Source organism: Mercurialis annua, linkage group LG6, assembly GCF_937616625.2.
Source record: "Mercurialis annua linkage group LG6, ddMerAnnu1.2, whole genome shotgun sequence".
Taxonomy (NCBI): Eukaryota; Viridiplantae; Streptophyta; class Magnoliopsida; order Malpighiales; family Euphorbiaceae; genus Mercurialis; species Mercurialis annua.
In genome coordinates this window covers 42,838,652-42,859,975 of record NC_065575.1, presented here as the reverse complement: position 1 = coordinate 42,859,975, position 21,324 = coordinate 42,838,652, and the positions used below count along the sequence as shown (strand labels likewise).

Here is a 21,324-nt window from a genome sequence, read left to right as displayed (position 1 = left end):
TAAGAAAACAACTAATTAATTAATATTCTTATATTTAAAGATTCTTGATGATCTCTTTTAAATCTGTTTCTATGCCATGTTAATTAATTATGACTTCAAATCCCACTTTGGAGCTTGAAAAATATAGTATCTTATTACAGTTGAAATCAATAATGTAGCTAGAAAGTTTAATTAAAAATGTGTGTAAAAAAATTTAATCGACTTTTTTTCATACCGATCATGATGATATTTGAAATTGGAATTTTTTTTTTTTAAAAAGGATTTGGATCTCCGACTAAAAAAGGGTGTAAATACCTGCCTATGAGTGGCTCCGCCGCTAGCTGAAATCAATGGTTATCAAAATTGCCATCTAAAAGTAACATAAATTTTTGTTATTAATTATTTAAATTGTTTTAAAAATAAACAAATAAACGTCTATTGTACTATTGTAAATCTTGACTAAAAGCTAGCATTCTTTTTGTTTCTTTTCTAAGCATTATGAGCTGATGTGTATGCATAGAAACTGAGATCTTAAAAGATGCATAATCTTTTGCATGCACACTTTACAATTACAATACTCTTCTAATAACAGAGTGTATTGTTTATGAACATATTCACATATATGCGGCTATATATATATTTTTACAAAAGGATAGTATACAAGCCTTTCTCGAGGATTAATAAAATGATTTTACATGTATAACTATACGGTCAAATTCATAATTATTCGCGAGATAACATTATTTTAGTTTTAAATAACTTTTAAATTTGTTAAGCATTAATCTACTTTATAAACAACTAAAATATACTAATAATTTAGAAAAAAAGTATATATAAACTTTTAAAAGGTTAACACCATTTTGATGCTCGAATCAATATAAATAATGAGAGCGCGAAGAAAAAAAATGATAATAATTAAAAAAAGTATTTAGGATTTGCTCATAAGAGTATACATATATCAAAAGTCGAGTGATATGGAGCATTATTCTTACCAATCTCTTTAATAATATTGAATTGCACTTTGCTATATTATGCCTAGAAAATGTGGTAGAAGCTTGATGAGAAAAACACTTAGGTCATGTTTGGTTCATGGAATAGGTCCGGAATAAAATAACTATTCCGTATGGAATAGTTATTCCTCACTTTAGTTCATGGAATAGTAACTCCATGGAATTGCTATTCCATGATTTTTTGGAATAACTACTCCTCTCAAAAAGTAAAGAATAGTTATTCCATTCCTCATGGAATATATATTCTATTTCATGCTATTCCATTCCATGAACCAAACATAGCCTTAGTCTTTCAGAGAATTTTTATCATCGTCACTTGACAATTTTTTGTTCTGTAAGTTAGTTCTTGCTCGATTGTTGATCTTGTCTTGACTCGAGCTACTGCTAGCGCTGGTCTTGATCTTATGTTGTACCGAGTTAGCCCTAAGTTTCTTATTGAACAAAAGGTCAACGCGCCCCGTAAACTTGTGACATAAGGTCATTTAATCTAGTTTTAACTTGTCTGAGCATCTAACCACAAAATTCTTCATCTTTGGATCAAATAACCTCATAATTTATTTATTTTATTGCATAAAATAAGTTTAGAATAATTTTATCGCAACAATTAGGACACTTTTTATTTTCTATTTCGCATTCCTCACCTCCGATTTGTATTTTATGCGTTTTTAAAATACAATTATTGGGTTATTTGACCAAAAAATAAAGAGTTTTGGGGTTAGTTGTTCAAACAAATTAAAATTGGATTAAATGACCCTGTGTCTTAAGTTCTGGGGGTGCGTTAACCCTTTGTTCGTTTCTTATTTAGCTCTTATATTGTTCGGTTATATTGATTAGGCTTGATGGACCTTTGCATATTTTTTATAATTAAATTTTGAAATATTATGAAACATTTTTATTTACTTTTAAAACCCATTAAAATCTAAAAGAGTATCATAAAACTTATAAAAATTACCAAACTTTCATTGCATTTTACTATATAATCACTAAAAGAAAGATAGTAATTGTTGTTGTTTTTTTGTCATAGATTAAAATTTCATTGAATGAAGTGTGAAAGAACACATCAACGAAACGAAATGACTCTTGGACACTTTTGAGTCGGCAATCACAAAAGCGTAAGGACATTTTAAACCACCAAATGAGTCATCCAATTACGACGATTTATAAATCGAAAGCAAGGAATACAATAATTGTAAAAAAAGGAAAGAAATGAAATGAAATGAAGCATTCGTGTGGCAGAGACGAAAGGTGAAAATGAGTGGAGGTGGGGATGGCCAACACTTACACTTGAGACTCTGACTGCTAAGCATTTTGATGGAAGCAACGCAAGACTTTAATTATGATGGGCTTCGTTTATCTTGTCCCTCTTTTTCATACCAAAATGGGCCATCCTTTCCTTTTTTACTCTTCTACCCTTCATGTTAGGTTTTGGGCTTCTATCACCAATAGGACCCACCTCTTTTCTCTCCCCAAATGCCATTATCAAATTACCTCAACCTCACGTGTGCTTTATTGAGCTAAAATGGATGTTTTTTTCATAAATCATAATTTAAAAAAAGAAGTAAATTCATATAGTTTTATAAAATTTTACGAGAAATAAATAAATTTATTTATAGTAAATTTTTCACATTTAATTAAATTAACTGAAATAGTTCAATGATAAAGAAAGTAATAATGAATTTAATCAAGCATTAAAAAATTAATTTTAAAATATGCTGAATACCAAAAAAAATCCATTTTTATTTTTTTAACTATCATCAAAAGTAAAAAAAAATATTTTCTTTGTCATTAGTCAATTTTAATTTGATTCAATCTTTTTATTGTTATTTTTTTCATTCATATTAAAGGTTGAATTAGCTTTCCCGTTAAATATGAATGCTATCAGAAACTAAATTGAGACGTTTTAACAATATGGATAGATTTTCAACAATAAATATGAATGTAAATTGATCGTAGATATGTTTAATTTTTATAATTGTATTTATTTATTTTAATTGAAAAGTATTGTATTATTCTAAATAAGATTTTATTTTGTCTTGTTTTATTAAAATAAATTTTATCTTTTTTATGAACATTTAATTGTTTTATTTTAATAAATTGTTGATATCCGACCCTAAAAAATACCTGATACCCGATCCTAATCCTTTGCAAATATAGTGCAATGGCAGCGGTTGGTGACATAGCAGCGTAGCCGTAGGATGAACAAGAGGAATGTAAGGGTTCGGCCTTTCCTTTCTGGGCCTTAGGAACAAAGCACGTGCGGCCTTAGGCCCACATTTCGTTATCAAAGTAAACCCGTTTACACGTGCATCTCCCTGATTTGATGTTTTTGTATAATTTTGTATTGATTTTTCCGTAAAAGCCGCTGACTCGCCCACCTGTTAGGAAGCAATCCACCTGATCATAGATCAGATCAGTCGGACTCATCTCTACAAATATTTACACTATTTTCTTTTTCTTTTTTCTTTTTCCAAAAATTCTAACATAAATAACTTTTTTTCTGAGCTAATTACTTAAAAGATCTCCACGTTATAACTTTTTTTTCATTTACATTTTCACCTAAAAAATAATTAATTATATCCTATTTGAATTTTTAAATTTCACCTCTACTCTAATTTTAAAAAAATTCATTATATTCGCTCTAACAGGCAGCCATAATTCTGTAATCAAAGCAAATAAAGATACTTGTAATAAATGAATAAAAAAAAAAGGACTATCTCATCTTCTATACAAGAGTCTTGTCTACCTTTTCGATTTAAGTTACTCAGTTCCCTAGCAACTCTCTTGGAAGTAACTTTCTACACCATCTTAGTGGAACTTTGACTATTTAATTAATTTAAAGATAAAACTTATCAAATAGAAGGATTATATATATCATATTTTTTCAATTTGAAAAAATACAAACAAGTCATTTAATTCTAATTTTTTTCATAAATTCTAAGAATTAATTGTTTTTAAAAAATTTATTAAATAAATTAACAAATAAATAAATTCCAACCAACCACTGTACTCATCTGATTATCAAACCCGCCACTGAAATCTGACAAATTATTTTACAAAAATAAATTCCAACCCACCACCGTACTCATTTGCTAGCTGCTGCTCCTCGCCTAAAACGTATGATTTCGTTTCAATAATGTCCAATTATATAATATTGCTCATGTGGCACTGACGTGGCATTGCTACACATCAGCGCCACAAAGTAAAATTGTGTAGTTGGATATAATTGAAATAAAATCATGCATTTTATGATAAATTGGATAAAATTGAAAGGTTTAAATTTTATGAAACGATTATGAAATATTTGGTCTTTTTATAGATATTTAGCCTTTTTAAAAAGAAACATAGATTACAACAGAAACTCCATACATTTGAGACCTTCAAAATTTATTAGTTAATTGAATCAAATAACCATTTTTAAATGAATTATCTAATTTACAAAGGAAATGCAATATTTCAATGATTTTTCGTCATCATTGTTCAATACACTACTTTATGAATATTAAAAAATTACAGATAAAACTAAAAACGATAATAATTTTAAGAAAATATATAAGACAATTTATTTATTTTTTAAAAAATCTACATTAATTATTCACGTATTATGCAATATAAAAAGAATCATTGGTTAAAGTATGTAAGTTTATAGATAGTGATTTAATCAAAAGTATACAAGTAAAATATGGCAATTAAATTAAATTATGATATTATATTTAAAATAATAAATTTATCTAAATGTATAAATTGTTAGGTGAATTAAAAGTTTAACCCATTCACATTGTTTCTAGAGAAAATTAGAATAAATCTTCCATTTTTAAAAATAATATAGTTTCCTATCTTAATAAGGAAAAGATAAAGAAAATATTTCACTTTTTTTATGTTCTTATTTGTTTTACTCTAACACCAATCTATATTATAATTATACCTACTCTTTATTATTATTTTACCCTAATCATATTTGTTTTTACTTTTAAGTGATAACTGTCGCTTTTTTTTTCTTTCCCTTATTTCTACATTCCTTTTCTTCTTTTTCTCTATTCTTTTTTCCGCCATTTTTCTTCTTCTTTATTTTTGTTCTCTTCTTCTTCATCGTTAATTTATCGCTCCACCGTCGCTCTGCCATCATTTCGCTGTCGCTCAGCCGTTTTTCATATTTAATTGTAGCATTTTTTCCTCAACTCGTGGTGATTAATACGATTTGTTTTAACTTTCAGACCTAAATATATTACTCTTGAATTTTCTTAATTTTAGATCTAAAAATCTGTATTAAAAACGTTTTAATATACAAAAAACGATTTATGCAAAATAAAAAAACAGCTTATGAGTATCATCACTGCATTATCATGTAAGTATCATGATATTGTAGAGAAAATCGATTTATTAAAAAAATACAGCGTCTGATTATCATGGCGTTATCATAATGCTGTAGAAAAAAAAGATTTTTCTGTAGAAAATAATATTTGATTATCATATCATTATCATAATATTACCATGTCGTTATCATAAAATTATCATATGACATCGAGATAATAATGTTTGTGTTACCTATATGATAACATTATGATAATATCTATGATAATGTATGATAAAATAGTGTCTGATTATCATGTATAAAATAGTGTATGATTATCATGTCAATATCACTATATTATCATAACACTGCGGTATGATAACTATATGATAACGAACTATGATAAGGTTATGATAATTTGATGATAATGAACGTAAAAAAATAATTACAAAAATATTCAAGATAAACAAATGATAACCAGAATGAATACTAGATGATTACGGAGTAAAATTATAATTATTTTAAAACTGAAAGTAAAAATATAAATCTGAAAAAATCATGGAGTATTTTCTAAAACTTTTCCCTTTGAGATAAAAAAATAATTATTATCACTTTTGAGGTAATTACGTAAACATCCCTTGTTTTTGTACTAATGGCTTCTTTATTTTACTTGTGCCTTAAAGTTTTTCTTTTTTTTTTTAATTTTAATTGGTGTTTTTACTGTTAATATTGTGTAATCACGGTCGTTCTTTTATATAAAATAATATCGTCTTTTATAAATCCATCCAAATAAGGATTACGCAAAATTAACAATAGATGGACTCTTCAAAAACCGAAAAATTTAGTAAGAACCAAATAAAGTGAATGTTAATATTCTCTCTGATCCATAATGTTGTCGTGTTTAAGAAAATATTTTGATGCATAATATTTATCACTTTAGAATATTATAAAAATATTTGTTGCTATTTTCTAAATTTATTTTTATCAATAAGTAACTCAGTAAAACTAAAAAGATTTGCCTAAAAAATTAATTAATAAGGACAATTTAGTAAAATAGTATTTTTACAAACGAAACATATTTATTATTTTATGAAAGATGGCTAAACACAATAAATATTATTATAGGCTGTAAAAAATAGGGTTAATGCCATAAAAATTCACCAACTTTACATGTTTTCTCATTTTAATCACGCAGTTTAAATTTTCTCATTTTCATGCACGAACTACCACTTTTTCTCAAATTCATGCACGGTGCTGATGTGTCACGGCTCTATTGGTGTAATTTATTGAGGTGGAGGTCATTTTATACCAATGAATGAGTGTCACCTCAGCACCGTGCATGAATTTGAGAAAAAGTAGTAGTTCGTGCATGAAATGAGAAAATTTAAACTGCGTGATTAAAATGAGAAAACGTGTAAAGTTCATGATTTTTTTTGACATTAACCCTAAAATATAATACATAGACTTTTGGATTGGTTTAGCCAAATTACAATTATAATATAATTATCATCAGCACATCTAAAAAAACAATTATAGAAATAAAAACTAAAGACTAGATAAACGGTGAGATCCAAATAGGGATGTAAACGAATCGATTCAAGTGGAGTATTAAGAAGATTGAGATTGATTTGTTTATTTTCGAATCGAGTTTTAAATTTATGTATCAAGTATTTCTTGAGTTTATCAAAAGTTCATGAGTTTAAAAAATTTAATCGAGTCTTATTTTTATTTAGTAAATGTAAATCAATTAAAATATTTAATAATTTAATAAAATCAAATACTTTTTTTTTCAGTGATAGTCATAGTTTAGGTTAGTAGTTAAATATATTATATTTTTATGTTAAATCAGCCTTAATTTGGATGCGCTGAAACTCAAAGCCAAAATTTCAGAATTGCATTTGTAGGACTTTGTCACTTAGGCTAGGCTTACATATAAATAAATTCAAATTCTCTATTTATATTTATTTTTTAACAAAAGAATATGTGAATTAATTATTTAAGGTATAAAATTAAAATAAACTTTGAAGTGGGAAAATCACATTTTGATTTTATGTGCGAATGAATATGTGTTGAATATTGGTTGGGCATCTCCAATTAATAGTTAATATCAATTGATTTTAAGATGGAATCTAACATAGTATCAAAGTCTTATACATTCACACAATTTGAATTTGGCTCGGCTACGTGAACTGCGTGAGGAGAGATTGGTTGCTCGGCCGAACACGCTATGGGCGAATGGAAGTGTTGAAGTGGGAGTATCACATATTCATTGTGTGTGAATGGACATGTGTTTGAATATTACTCCTTCAGTTTTTATTTAGTTGTCCATTTAGCCAAAATTGTACATATTAAAAAAGTGGGTTTTTTGTTTTAAATTATAGGAGTAAATTCTAATATAACTCTACTATATAATAAATGCTTTATAAATTGAGTTATAAAATCATTTATTATGGAGGGATAGATTTGAAAGATAATAGCTAATGTTATCTTGAAATTCTAAATGAACAATTAATTATAGACAAATTCATTTGCCTAAATGGACAACTAAATAAAAACGGAGGGAGTAATTGAATATCTCCACTTAATATCAATTGGTTTTAAGATGTAATGTAACAATAAAAATACATCAAATTAGCATATAAATATATAAACGAGTTTACTCACGAATTTTCGAGTCGAATATCACTATACTTGAAATTGACTCGTTTATTAAAAAAGTCTTGTAGTTTGATCAATTTTATCAAACCGAATTTCGAGTAGGTCGCGAGCGAAATCGACTCTGTACACTACTAGATCCAGGTGTGGAAAAAGGTATGTGGACCCTTTGCAATACGTGAGATGTGAGTTATGCCAGCAATTAAGTTTGAGTCATTGAATTGGATGGCTTGGCTGGTTCAACAATTGTGAGCCCATTAATTGCTGTCCATTGCCCATCTTCTTGCCCATTTCTTAGCTGTTTCTTCTAGATATGACCCAATTGAAAAGCCCCACCTATTTTACATAATTAAATTGTTGTAGCTAAATTACATTCAATCTTCAGAAGGAACATTCAGCTGGGTTTTCTTGATTTCCAACTAAATAACATGCTACCACACCCCATGACTTTTCTGTCTATTGCCAGAATAAGCCAGCGCCTAGCAAACATATTCTGCTTCACTCCTCAGAAACACCAATGGCCCGGACACTCGAGAAAAGAAAAAAAACACTAAAAAAACACAAAAACAACAAATAAAATATAGCTTAATAATATCATTTTAACAGAATTATAAATATAATTTTAGAGCTTCGATAGTGGCTTTTATTATAAAGAAATGAGATGAGGCATGAACAACAACAAAATCTAAACACAACGATTGTACGATATGCCATGCAAATTATGCATCATCAAATTCATTAATTAAACTAGTTGGCAGGCTAGCGTGCATTATAATGGATAACATATTAGAATGTCGACTTGCATCGGAACCATTATGAATCTTTGTTCGAACGGTTTTGTTATCAACTTCTAGTTAGCTCGAATAACGTCAAAATTTCACCCCATTTGAAGACCATGAAAAACCTCTATGAACTCCGCCCCATTATAGAATCAATTTAAATAGTCATCGAGAAGTTACTCATTCATCTATTAAATTCTAAACTACATACGAGTTGACTATGGCGCAATGAGAATAAAACCCTAACATGTATATGATTTGATAAATTTCTATTAACAATTTTCATTTAGTACCTAAATTTTTCATGTGGATAGCCTTAATTAATCGTGGTCATAGTCGGCACATTCGACAGGACATGCGTCCACATTGTTACCTCAAATCACCTGCCATGACAACCTATGTTAACTATATAAATAATAATTTGTGGACGAATTTGAACAAGTAACCATCAAATAAATATATATCACCATCGCATTTTTAATGTAAATACAAAGCGTTTGTTACACATATCCATCATTTTAATTAAGTATTAAATTGAAAAGATATTATAGTTAATCAGATCTTGGACACTACAAGAATATATGGTTTCAGTTGGTTTTATAAATTGTTGAATGTTGTTTGCCATATGCCACAAGAATATTTTATTTGAGTCGGGTATGGCACATATATGTATCTATCCATTAAATGTGCATCTTGCTCATATGTAACGCAATAACATTTTTTAACCGAAATAATTAATTTCAATTACATAAATATTGGTTCTCATTAAACTATGGTAATGTTAGATTGAAGAATGAAAATATCTAAATGTTAAGACGTTCATTAAGCTCAAATCTACCTAGCTAGTCAATTATTATTTTTATAAGTTGGATGCCTTATAAGGTGTGTATTAGGAAGTAATCCATTTTATTTATTTATTATTACAATAAGAAATTTCCAACTAAAGACAATAAATATAAGAATTTAATCTTGAGAACTATATATAGTCAAATGCATATGCGCCGGATATAATTATATTAGAAATATGGGATCAATTTCTTCTATAAACGAAAAAAACCCTTTCTCTCCGAAAATAAAAAGAAATCTCAAGAATTCTATGAAATTTTATAAAATTAAAGTATTAGTTAAATTAGTGTATGATGGGCAATCATTTTATTTATTTGATACTAAGATTTTAAGCAAACTTTTTCACCCTAAACTACTCTATTGATGGTCCGCCTAGACAGAATTCATGATCAAGTTAGCTTACAAAAGAGAAGAAAATAGAAAAATTAAAAATTAAAAGATGACCATGAACACAAAAAGGTGACAATACCACATGAATGTATGAACCACAAATGACAAAACAAAATCAAATAAATTACACCAAAATAGAAAAAATGGGTCCGTTTAATCAAACGACAGCCACATGGACATGCCTTTCCAATCAACGACACCCACGTAGGACCGACACTATTACTCACATGGTACTGTCCCTACAAAATATCAAACGCTTCTTATTTGATCAAATCAAATCAAAGCCGTTGATTCCTTGGTCCACAGTCTTCAATACCAATGGCTCTCCTTGTCTCCCCTCTGTCCCCTTTACTCACATCATCAAAACTCTATGCTGTTCCTCAGTTACAGGCAACCAGATCTGTTGCTGTCCCATAACGTTAATTATTTTCTACCCCACGCGCATGAGCGCACGTTGTTACGGGTCCAGCTTGTTAGGCTCTACATGTCACTCACTCATTGGGCATTTCTAAAGCGCGTGTGGAGAAAACACGTGGGTGTTATGACTTGTAATCAATGAAATTCATGCACGAAGAGAATAACTCACCTAGATATTGTCCTAAATCATCAACCCTATAAAACCAATTCTCCACTTGCAACTTTCTCATCAACCAAACACAATCAGTTTCATTTCAAGAACTAATTTTCCGAGAAAATTTTACATTTTCATCAAAAGGGTACTCTTAGATTCATCAACAAAGCAAAAAATTATACTAAAAATATATAGTTGTTAAATTATAACAACAAAATGGCATATGAAGGAGATCTAAATCTAAAGGCAACTGAGCTCAGATTAGGGTTGCCGGGAAGAGATGAGCCTGAACAGAAACAAAGAGGAATTAAAAGAGCTTCACCGGAAATTTCAGAAAATTCTAGGGCTAAAAGCAGTGTTGAAAATAATGAAGAAGAGGATTGTGAACCTCCGGCCAAGTAAGTTATTTGGGATATCTTAGTAATAAAAAAAAGAATGAAATAAATTGATTAAATATGGTTTAACTTATATATTGTTATCTATTTTTTTAGGGCACAAGTAGTGGGATGGCCTCCGATCAGATCTTACCGGAAAAACTGTTTTCAGACGAAGAAAAGTGAGGTCGAAGGTGGTGGTATGTACGTAAAAGTGAGCGTGGACGGAGCTCCCTATCTAAGAAAGATTGACCTTAAGATGTATAAGAGCTATCCTGAGCTACTCATGGCATTAGAGAACATGTTCAAGCTCAAAATTGGTAAGAATTCATGCAAATTGTTTTGGATAATTAGGGCTAAGGTTCTTAATTGTAAGGTTTATTTTATTTCTTTGATTCTAAATTGTATTTTTGAATTTATTATAGGTGAGTACTCAGAAAGAGAAGGGTACAATGGATCTGATTATTCTCCAACTTATGAAGACAAAGATGGTGATTGGATGCTTGTTGGAGATGTTCCATGGGGGTAAGTTAAATTAATTAATTAATTAATTAAATCATCTTTAATTAATTTCTTCTTTTTTAAATTTATCATATGATCATCAAACTTATTAGGGTTTTTGATTTGATTATTGCAGAATGTTTATTTGCTCATGCAAGAGGCTAAGGATTATGAAAGGATCAGAAGGTAGAGAGGATCGATTGAGCTGTTTATAGAAAAGCATATAATGCAAAGTTGGCTTAATACCTTGTCCAACAAGTTAGGTTTTGGAGATTTACATATACAGATGATCGGAGCATCGACGAATTATCGGATCTTTTTTTTTTCTTCTTGTTTTGGGTTTTGGATTCCTTGGGGTTTTGATCGTTTGTGTGATAATTATAGCTTGTTGAATTTTTCAAATATTCAACTGTAAAAATTTACAAATTAAAGAAAGAAATTACTTGTAATACTCATTCAGTATATATACTTTGGATTTATATCATAGGATTATAAAAAGAGGATCATAATTTATTAGAAATTGATATATGTATTACAAAGATCAGAAGCAACAGTAGAATACGCATATTTCATGTTACTATGATTTCTGTTTTAGTTTGTTTCCCACTATATAAGCTTACTAACGTTATAAAACTTTAATAAACAAATTTTTAAAATAATTTTTTAAGTACATCGAAGATAATTAATTCATTTATAAATAAATATTTACAAAATTTAATAAAATTTATTTTCAACCAAACTAACATTTATTAGACATGTGCTATTGTTAGGAATTGACATATTCAAATTATTTATTGGTCCAATCAAGAAGAATGGGCAACAAAATTAGGTAGATGAGCTGGTCAGAAACATGTATCATGAAGATGTTTATTGAAGTTACAATTAGAAATAAGGGCTGTTCTTGTAGAAATTCAGTAGTATTGGATAAAGCGGGAGATAATCACAAAATTAATTAACTTATTATAAGGTATTATTAATAAATATTTATATTTTGTTTAATTATTAAGTATATGTCTCTCTAAGATCCAAAAATTATTAACATGCCTAACTTCAAGACTTCTTGACATGTCATTTCTAGGAGAATTTTTTTAGTCAGTCTACCACGTCATCTGTGGACTAAGGCTATCACATAATGACACTTAAAATGATGGCAATCTTGTAATATTACTATTGAAAAGTGTAAATAAGTAATAAACGAATTTATAAGATTGCCATCATTTTACTGACATTGTCATTATATGATAAGTTTAGTCCACGGATGACGTGGTGGACTAAGTCTACCTAAGAATCTCTCCATTCCGAGATCTAAAATTATTAATGAATCTAGTCTTTTCTACTAACTCAATTTCACGTCTTCAAATATAAGTTCAGTTGATGATCATGTCAAAACCACATGAATTTTGAAAATATCAAACCAAGTGATAAATAATGTGGTTGGATCTCATCTTATACAACAAATTGATTTATAGCTGCTTTTTCTTTTTTTTTTTGATAAAATGGAAATATTTTTCAACCAAATCGGAACTAATTACATAGATAAAATACACGCAAAAATGGTTGAACCACTCGTCCTGATTGTACGGAATGCCAGAGTTAGATTGTGCGCAATATTATTCGCAAATCAGAGCTGCTCACTAGCTTCACATCGAAAATAAAATGTGGAAACTACAAACACACATAAAAATCTGGAGGATATTAAATGTTAAATCTCCTATCCCAACTTTTTTAATCATGCCCAATCTTAGGCAAGGTGGCTCACTCCAACTCATAATTAATCACATGTTGAGGTTCAACTGTCAGCTGAATAACAAAATTTGTGCTTGATTTAGGCCAAGTTAAATCCCAGCTCAAACCATATTTCTCCATGTCCCAAGCTATATTCTTAAACAAGGTTTAGGCCTTTGGCAGCATATTATGTGAAGCATACTGCTAGAAAGAAGAAAGAAATTGCAAAAAGACCTATTTTTTCTTCTAGTCATGTTTAAGTACCACTCGGAAAATGCTTATAAAATTACAATTTACATACCATGCAGATTTTAAATTGCCGACTATACAAAGCATAGCTTAGAAATGCCTATCAAAGAAAATACCTCAAAAGAGAAGCGAACATGGTAGGCAAAGACACTGCATCGAGTGACAGAAAATAGACCGAACAGCACAACACAAGTTATTGAAATGGCATCATATAATCATTGTCGGTCATTGACGTTAACTGCATCCTATCATTTTGATCACGAAAGGATCCCATCCGTTCATCCAATATGACTAACTGCGATTTCACCCAGGGTGGATTAAATCTGCTTTCAACCCATAAAGCTTCTCCGGTATCTTTGTGTTTAAAATCAGGATATTTTGGGTTCCTCTGTAAATCAAAGAAATGATGAATCAGTAAATACATATCTGAACATCCATTAGGTTTTCATGTAACATTGGGAAAAGTAAAGTTCAAAAGCAAAAGGACCTCAATCAAGTTGATTAATATTCATAATATGCTATAACTATAAGCGGAGAAAAAGAATCATCCGCATTTAGCTTGTAGTTCAGCAAAAAAGTAGATACGTATCAGATGGAAGCAATGCCAGCTTAACATACATATGAATCGCAATTTCATTCTATTAAGCAGAGAAGAGTACCTTGTTCGTCCTATTATCCCACCACTCCAAAGGATTGGCGAAAAAGGCTTGCCATAGTTCTGTGGAACTCAGACCACTTGCGGAATTGTTGCTAAACTTTCTACCTGCCAATGTTAAATTATAAAACAGCATCAAGATCCACTTGATAATTTTATAAAATTCCACTTGAGACTCACATAAAGGAGAGACTTACTTGTTGTCATGCTATCAGAATCACGATTACTAAAAGGTGCAGAAGTTGAGTTCCTTTCGACAAAATTCAATTGCTGGACCACTACCTGCAAGAGGTTTAAAATATAAATGATATTTCATTTATGCAGGACAATGAGAAAATAAAGCAATTGCATTGTATGAATTTGGAACCTTGTAGTAGGTTTGCTGCCTTCCTTCTTCACTTTCAACAACATCAGAAATCAATCGACCAGCTACATATATTTGGCGACCTTTCTCCACATGCTGAAATGCAATATGTGCCAGATCATCCCAGAAAGTCAAGTTGACCCTGCAAATTACAAGACAATAACGTTGATTCCATAGAGGCTTGTAAGGAATTCAATCTAGTTTCATTATTCACATTCTATCAGGTTACTAGATTATTATAATATGAAGCAATCACCTATCAGTTATGACTATCATTAGAAAGCAAAGAAAGATACACATGGGTAGTACACTCGTTTTCATTTATAGTGATCCCAATGAGCACACTCGTTTTTGTTGACCCAACCAATCAACCAGAATTTGGATATATACTATGTTACTGTTTTAAATGATGACGCGAAAGTAAACTCGAGGACTGAACTATTAATTATGTGCAAGTACAGAATCCAATTGAATTCTCGGAAAATCGGGTCATTTTTTGAACGATTTCAGTGGAAATCAACACGTTCTAGCAACTATAGCATTTTCAAACAGGATAATCAAATAATCTATACTCTATAAACTTAAACTTTTTGATATAAGCATACTAATACTACCACAAACCTACCTATCACACAAAGAAAATCATAACATACCTGAACTAACAAAAATAAAATAACGGTACTAGACAATATAATCAAATTTTAGTTGAATTACCAGGTGGTTTCAGTAGCGGATTTCTTAACGCCAATTCGTGTCCAAGCAAGAACTTTACCGGAGGGTAAATACTTAATTTCCACCGGAGCTCCAACATTTCCGATGAGGTTAACACTATTACAAAGCTCCTTCCGCCACGGAATTTCATCAGGCTTAGCATACTCAGCTACTACTTGACTATTACTATCTCTGTAATCAAACGAGCATTTCAAGCTCCGGTTCAAGCGCAAACGTTGTCGTTTAACCTCCACACCAGAAATTAAGGATAACTGGGCCACCGAGATTGAGATAGCAGGAACTCGGGTGTAAGTATGAGGTTTGAGTAACATGTTGCCGAAGCATGATGATAACGCCATTGTTTCTCTGTTTTCACTTCTCTGAGTGAAGAATTATAGGGTTTTGTCCATGGGTCGGGTCACCCGCAGGATGAGCCCACATCTAAATTAGGCCATTTTTCATGGGCCGTGGTCCAAAACGAACTGGATTACTTAATGGGCTAACTATCTGTGACTAACTCACGCCTATGTGCATAGTACGCACCCCACCCAACTTATGAAGAGCGATCTTCTAATTGTTACTCCGGTTATCAAATCGGTTCTTTTCCTCCGTTACTTCTTTAACTGAGTTTAGCTCTCTCCAGAAAATGCTAGCTCGGCTCGCCGCCGCACGGCTCCGTGAGATCCGTCAAGTTTTCTCTCAATCCAATCAGGTTTTCTAATTTATCTATTGAATTTTCTCTGTCGTTTTGTTTTTCTCTGTCGTATTTAATCACTGGTTTTTCTATGATCTAATTGGTTTGGTTTCTCTTGTTTGTTTAGACTTACCGATCCTTCTCCACTGCTCTAAATTATGTAAGTTCTAATGTTCAGTCTAAATTTTTGTTCCATTATTATGTATAATGTATTTTTTTTAATTAATTTTGTTTTTGTATTTGTAAATTTGGCAGCACATTGATTCTCCGGATAACAATCCGAATAATCTGTGGGAGTTCTCTGATAAAAATAAGGAAAAGGTAATTTTTTTTAAATGCTAATTAAATTTGAGTTTATTATCAATTTGTAATTATGTTTAATTTTTCTTTTAAATACAGTGTGAGCCTCTTTTACTTTTATGTCTTGTATGTGTGAATTTAACTTGCTAATTTGATACTTTTAATGTAATGTATAAGCTACTGAGATGGACAAATGAGCTTAATGTAGGGATTTCAGCTTCAGCTTCCTTTTTTTTTTGGTTCGAGGCCTATTGAGAAAATTAAATTTAGGTTTATTTAAGTAATGACCTTTTAGTATTGCAATATCCGTTACTCGTATCTACAGTCATTAACTTATCACCTTTGCCTAATGACTAGACATATTTTGTCCTTTGATGGTTATTATTAAATGCTAGACTTCGTAATTTAAATCCAACAGGACTGGGTAAGCTTACCTTGAAAATTTATCTAGGTCCTATCAGTTATAATTAGCATGCCATCAGTGGAAGTCATTGTCTTTTAGATTTTTGATATAAATTTACATGTTTTGGAAAAAGCTATTTCATTGAACAAGCCCTACCCCGTGAAATAAAATTTTCCGTTTAAGGATACTGAATAGCAGTCTTTACCCTTTGAAATGAAAGTACGCAGCCTTGTCATGGATTTCTAATTAACATGACCGAGGCATAGATGTATATTTTGCTCTGAACATCTATTAATTGGAGATACTCTAAACCTTCTGATTTTTCCAACCCCTTGATAGTTTTCCCAAGTCTTAATCTTGGTGATAAGATCAAAAGAAAGACTGCAACCTACCTAGAAGAGAGCAGGAGTAAGTTCTTTAGACTCTTCTTTTGCCTCGGATCGTTCCAGTTTTGGGTACTAAAACTTATTTGACGAGTTCTACAGCTGCCTGCAATATGTAGTGGGAAAATGTAGTTTCAAAGGATTCTTTGTAAGGGATTATGAGTATCTGTATGTGTAACAGCATATCTCTAAGTGAATGATAACTTTATGCAGCTGGAAATTCTCTAGTTATGTCATAATCTAGTAGTTGTCACAGGGGAGAAAAGGACAAAAAAATTAGAAATTAAAAATTGATGTTTGAAAACTTACCATTGAATGCCTTAAAATCAACATCTTGCATTCTTCATACTGATTTTACAATCTTTCATTTCTAGACTTGCATTTGTAATGGATTTGCTGTATTTTTAGTTTGTTCAACCCTGGTATTCATATTTTATTTAGAACCTTCTTGAATGTTGATTAGATTAGTTTTCTTTTTTCTTCTTTTCTTTATTGTTTTAATCTTCCACTTTTAGGCTAAAGAAATAATCTCTCACTACCCATCCAACTACAAGCAATCGGCAGTTATTCCACTTCTAGATCTTGCACAGCAGCAGCATGGAGGGTGGCTTCCTGTCTCAGCAATGGATGCTGTAAGTAATCTAGAACACGACATTTCTGAAATAAGTTGTGTATGAATTGGTTGAGCTATTCCCCTTTTACTCTGCAAGTCTAAAACCAAGTGTCATGCTTGATTATACATATCATACATGGCAGTTTGCCACCATAAATTATATTACAGTTGTCTTGATAAAATTACTGTCCATAATTTACATTGCTGTTAAAAGTATAAGTTTGAAACTTACAAGTACACCTGACCTAAGATATTAAGTAAGGAAGGGTAAACTGTATCAGTGGTTATATAAGTTAACACTTCATTGATGGTAGTCGCAAAGTTTCAATTTGTGCCATTAGTATCATTAGATCAGCAGTTTTATTGTACTCTACTTGTGATCCGAATTCTTTGAAGGGGGAAATCGGAAGTTATTCTGGCATTCGTGCCGGCCTTTTAAACTCTTACAAGTAAAACATGTTCTGTCCAAAAGAAAAAGAAAAAACTTTGTCTAATTTACTTTACCTCATGGTTTCTATCTCTTCCCTCATTTCCCTCACTTTGTACTTCTCAATCCTAAAACCTCAGTAAATATTATCATCAACAGTCTGCACCTCCCTCTATGTTGCATTCACCAATTTGATACCTTCCTAATCATGTGCCAACAGAATAAATGGTGAGTACAGTATACATTAATTGAATAGGTAAAAAAATCTGATTTCATATTCTGCTCTTAGTTATCAAAAAAGAAGCTTGATACAAATAAGTATTGTCATTTAGTGATAGATTATCTTGAGCTGGAAGGAATTCAGTAGTTTATACCTTATATCTTTGAGGCAATTATATAAATCTTAACTGTTATGCTATCTGAATTCCCCGGACATTCATATATTATAACTATTATAGGTTATTTGATAAGACTTTGATATGTTTTTATTAAGTTTAAACAGTTCTGCTGCATTGTTTGCTTATTGCCGCCAGGTAACAAAATGCAAAACCACTTTTGTGGCTGCAAAGAATATTAGTATCTCTACGGAGTAGAGAAACATATTTGGGTAACATTTTAGCTGAATTTTAATGCTTCAGGTAGCCAAAGTTATTGAAGTTCCTCCTATCCGTGTATATGAAGTCGCAACATTTTATTCAATGTTCAATCGACAACCGGTGAGAAAATACTTATCTTACAACAATCAGAATTTACTATTCTGTATGTACCAATCTCTGATGGTGCAGTCGCCAACTTTTGGATCAATTTTCTTATTATATTCAGGTGGGAAAGTACCATCTTTTGGTTTGTGGTACAACACCTTGTATGATACGTGGCTCAAGAGAAATTGAAGATGCATTGCTGAAACACTTGGGAGTGCAGCGCAATGGTGAGTGATAAACAGCAACTATTATAGACTAAAAAATAAAAGTTCTATCATGTTACATCTGACTACTATGCATTCTCGAATGTGCAGAAGTAACAAAGGATGGTCTTTTCTCTGTGGGGGAAATGGAATGCATGGTAAGTCTTCTATCTAAATTAAGTTTAGAGATGGTTTTGCTTGGTTGATTATGGAATTAGGATGTTTATAATTGCAAAAACAAGCTGTACATCTATGATGTTGCTCTAGTGCATTATTCACAATTGCTTTAGCCTACTCAATTTCTTCCACTGTAACTCTGAAGTATTTCTTAGCATGTATTCCTGTGTCTGTGTGTTCATGGAAATTGTAGGCTAAGCAGTATATTTTATGCATGCATTTGTATTCTTTGTTTTTATTGTATTTATGTCAAATCTTATGCAGCTAATCATCTTATCTACTTACTATATTTTTAAACGAGGCCAATTATCCCAATTATTAGCTAGTGCTCTTATGACATCTCAGCAAAAATCTAAAACATGTTTGGTAAATGCACTAGAAAACCCATTGCAACGCTAAACATGCACTAGCATCAAGCTGTCCCATGATAAGCAATTGGGTATTTAATAGGTTGAAACTTGCAAGTCCACCATCAATTGTAGATATATTACTTTCGTGGTATACGTTTCACCATTCTTACTTTGTTGTTGACTTGTAATCTGTGTGACATTCGTTTTGACTTTTTTGGCAGGGCTGTTGCGTGAATGCTCCTATGATTACCGTCGCAGATTACTCCAACGGATCTGAAGCATACACCTATAATTATTATGTTGGTCCCTGATAGCCTTCACTTCTTGGCAAGTTAATAACTTTTTTTCAAATAGAAGGAAGACTCATAAACTTCGTGTCTCTGTCTTGTCTTAATTGCAGGAAGATGTTACTCCAAAACGAGTTGTTGAGATAGTTGAGATGTTGAGGAAGGGCGAGAAACCACCGGTAAGGCCTCTGGTGTTTTTTTCTTGTTTAATTATCAATATATTGTATTTAACCTACGTTCTTGATTCAGCATGGCACGCAAAACCCAAAACGCATTATGGGTGGGCCTGAAGGAGGCAACACTAGTCTTCTGGGGGAACCGAAACCACCTCCTTGCCGGGATCTTGATGCCTGCTAAAGTAATGGTAAATGCTGTGTCCAATAATGCAAAGCTTGGATGCTCTATGAATTCAAATCATCCATGTTTGTTCATCTTAAGCTTAACCATTTTTTTGTATCTGCCTGCCAGCATTTAGTTCTGGCAGATATTCAATTTCATACAACATCATAATCAAGTTTATCAGATCTTCACTTTTTGTCAAGTAAAGTTTAATTAGGAAAAGCTAAAGACTTTTTCTGATTTCCGTCGGCAAATTATTACAAACTAAGAAATCAATTTGATTGTTATCTGATTAAACTTTTTTGGAGTGGCCAATGAGTGGATCGACAAGTATGAGTATTGCATGTTTTTGTCATACTCAAAGGAGACTTTGTGCATCATATCGTGGCACTTGAAATTAGAGTTATTGTTGCGTGGCGAACTGTTTGTGTTGGATAGAGAGATGTTTAGGTCGTACAAGATTAGCTTTATTTTAGTTTACTACGTATTTGATGAGGGTCTTTCTAGGAAAGGATTATGAATTAGCCATTTTAGGAGTAAGATGTGTTGATAGAGAGGAGCAGTGTATTAAGAATCAGACCAGAACAGTTGGTTTGCATCTTCTTTTAAATTGGAATTGCAGTTCTACCGGTTTGAATCAAAAAAACCGTCCAAACTTTTGAGCCGGTTGAACCATAAAAGCCAAATGATTTTTATAAATTTAAGTATAATTTATAAGTTTTTCTTTTTTAAAATTACAAAAATTTGTAATTAAGGTATAGTTGTATGCTCCTATTGTTCTAAGAATGTCATATATATAATACATAAATAATTTTTGTAGTATATTTATTTTTATTAAATGGCTAAACAATGAATTGATGGTCATTTCCGGTGGCGTAGTCAGAAAATATTGTCGGGTGTGCAAAAATTACAATCGATGATTTCTTCCTATCATTTTGAATCAGACCTTTTTCTCTAAAGAAACTTGGATCGCCGATCAGTTCCAACAAGGTCTCAAGTAGTTATGACATTGTCATGCTGGTTCGAGCCGTTCGGCTACTAATTTGGTTTTTAGAACTCTGGACATGAGTTAGATGAATTGGTTGTTCAGAAAAAGACTGGCATTTACAAATTGCTAATTTCTTGATCCACACTTTAGCCTTTTTCATTTCACAGCTATAAATCATTTTTCTCTTTGACTAAGCCAGTGGCGGTGTGAATTTCAATCGTAGACTTCTCAGTCACTTATTCTACAAAACATAATCATCATAATGATGGAATGAGGATTTGACATTTTCTTTAATCAAAAAATAATGATTCTGTCGAAAGAAAAAAAAAGTCAGAAATCACTTTTGAAAATTGAAAAAAAGT

The 21,324-nt window shown here is 31.1% G+C and overlaps 3 protein-coding genes across 3 annotated transcripts; 2 read left to right on the top strand and 1 right to left on the bottom strand.

The window, feature by feature from the left end:
- The first annotated feature begins 10,587 nt into the window (after window positions 1-10,587).
- Window positions 10,588-11,877, top strand: LOC126685966 (auxin-induced protein 22D-like). Its single transcript, XM_050379969.2, has 4 exons — window positions 10,588-10,916; window positions 11,010-11,212; window positions 11,318-11,417; window positions 11,530-11,877. Exons 1-4 carry the CDS (start codon window positions 10,735-10,737, stop codon window positions 11,606-11,608), a joined length of 564 nt encoding a protein of 187 aa, XP_050235926.1. The 5' UTR covers window positions 10,588-10,734; the 3' UTR covers window positions 11,609-11,877.
- Window positions 11,878-13,340: 1,463 nt separating this feature from the next.
- Window positions 13,341-15,474, bottom strand: LOC126687184 (protein OSB2, chloroplastic-like). Its single transcript, XM_050381618.2, has 5 exons — window positions 15,101-15,474; window positions 14,390-14,528; window positions 14,220-14,304; window positions 14,027-14,130; window positions 13,341-13,755 (listed from the first exon to the last, which is right to left on the bottom strand). Exons 1-5 carry the CDS (start codon window positions 15,454-15,456, stop codon window positions 13,561-13,563), a joined length of 879 nt encoding a protein of 292 aa, XP_050237575.1. The 5' UTR covers window positions 15,457-15,474; the 3' UTR covers window positions 13,341-13,560.
- A 188-nt stretch (window positions 15,475-15,662) lies between these two features.
- On the top strand, window positions 15,663-20,271 carry LOC126687185 (NADH dehydrogenase [ubiquinone] flavoprotein 2, mitochondrial). Its single transcript, XM_050381619.2, has 10 exons — window positions 15,663-15,809; window positions 15,919-15,951; window positions 16,047-16,112; window positions 17,393-17,509; window positions 18,556-18,633; window positions 18,740-18,845; window positions 18,933-18,979; window positions 19,570-19,647; window positions 19,749-19,814; window positions 19,885-20,271. The coding sequence occupies exons 1-10, from the start codon at window positions 15,744-15,746 to the stop codon at window positions 19,990-19,992; spliced, it is 765 nt and encodes a 254-aa protein (XP_050237576.1). The 5' UTR covers window positions 15,663-15,743; the 3' UTR covers window positions 19,993-20,271.
- The last annotated feature ends 1,053 nt before the right edge of the window (window positions 20,272-21,324 follow it).

Coding starts and splice junctions, on each gene's coding strand:
- LOC126685966 (XM_050379969.2), top strand. CDS start 10,735: ATGGCATATGAAGGAGATCTAAATCTAAAGGCAACTGAGCTCAGATTA. Junction 10,917..11,009: donor GATTGTGAACCTCCGGCCAA/GTAAGTTATTTG, acceptor CTATTTTTTTAG/GGCACAAGTAGTGGGATGGC. Junction 11,418..11,529: donor GTTGGAGATGTTCCATGGGG/GTAAGTTAAATT, acceptor TGATTATTGCAG/AATGTTTATTTGCTCATGCA.
- LOC126687184 (XM_050381618.2), bottom strand. CDS start 15,456: ATGGCGTTATCATCATGCTTCGGCAACATGTTACTCAAACCTCATACT. Junction 14,529..15,100: donor TCCGCTACTGAAACCACCTG/GTAATTCAACTA, acceptor TGTAATTTGCAG/GGTCAACTTGACTTTCTGGG. Junction 14,131..14,219: donor TTCTGATAGCATGACAACAA/GTAAGTCTCTCC, acceptor TAACATTGGCAG/GTAGAAAGTTTAGCAACAAT.
- LOC126687185 (XM_050381619.2), top strand. CDS start 15,744: ATGCTAGCTCGGCTCGCCGCCGCACGGCTCCGTGAGATCCGTCAAGTT. Junction 17,510..18,555: donor CTGTCTCAGCAATGGATGCT/GTAAGTAATCTA, acceptor TTAATGCTTCAG/GTAGCCAAAGTTATTGAAGT. Junction 19,648..19,748: donor CATACACCTATAATTATTAT/GTTGGTCCCTGA, acceptor TCTTAATTGCAG/GAAGATGTTACTCCAAAACG.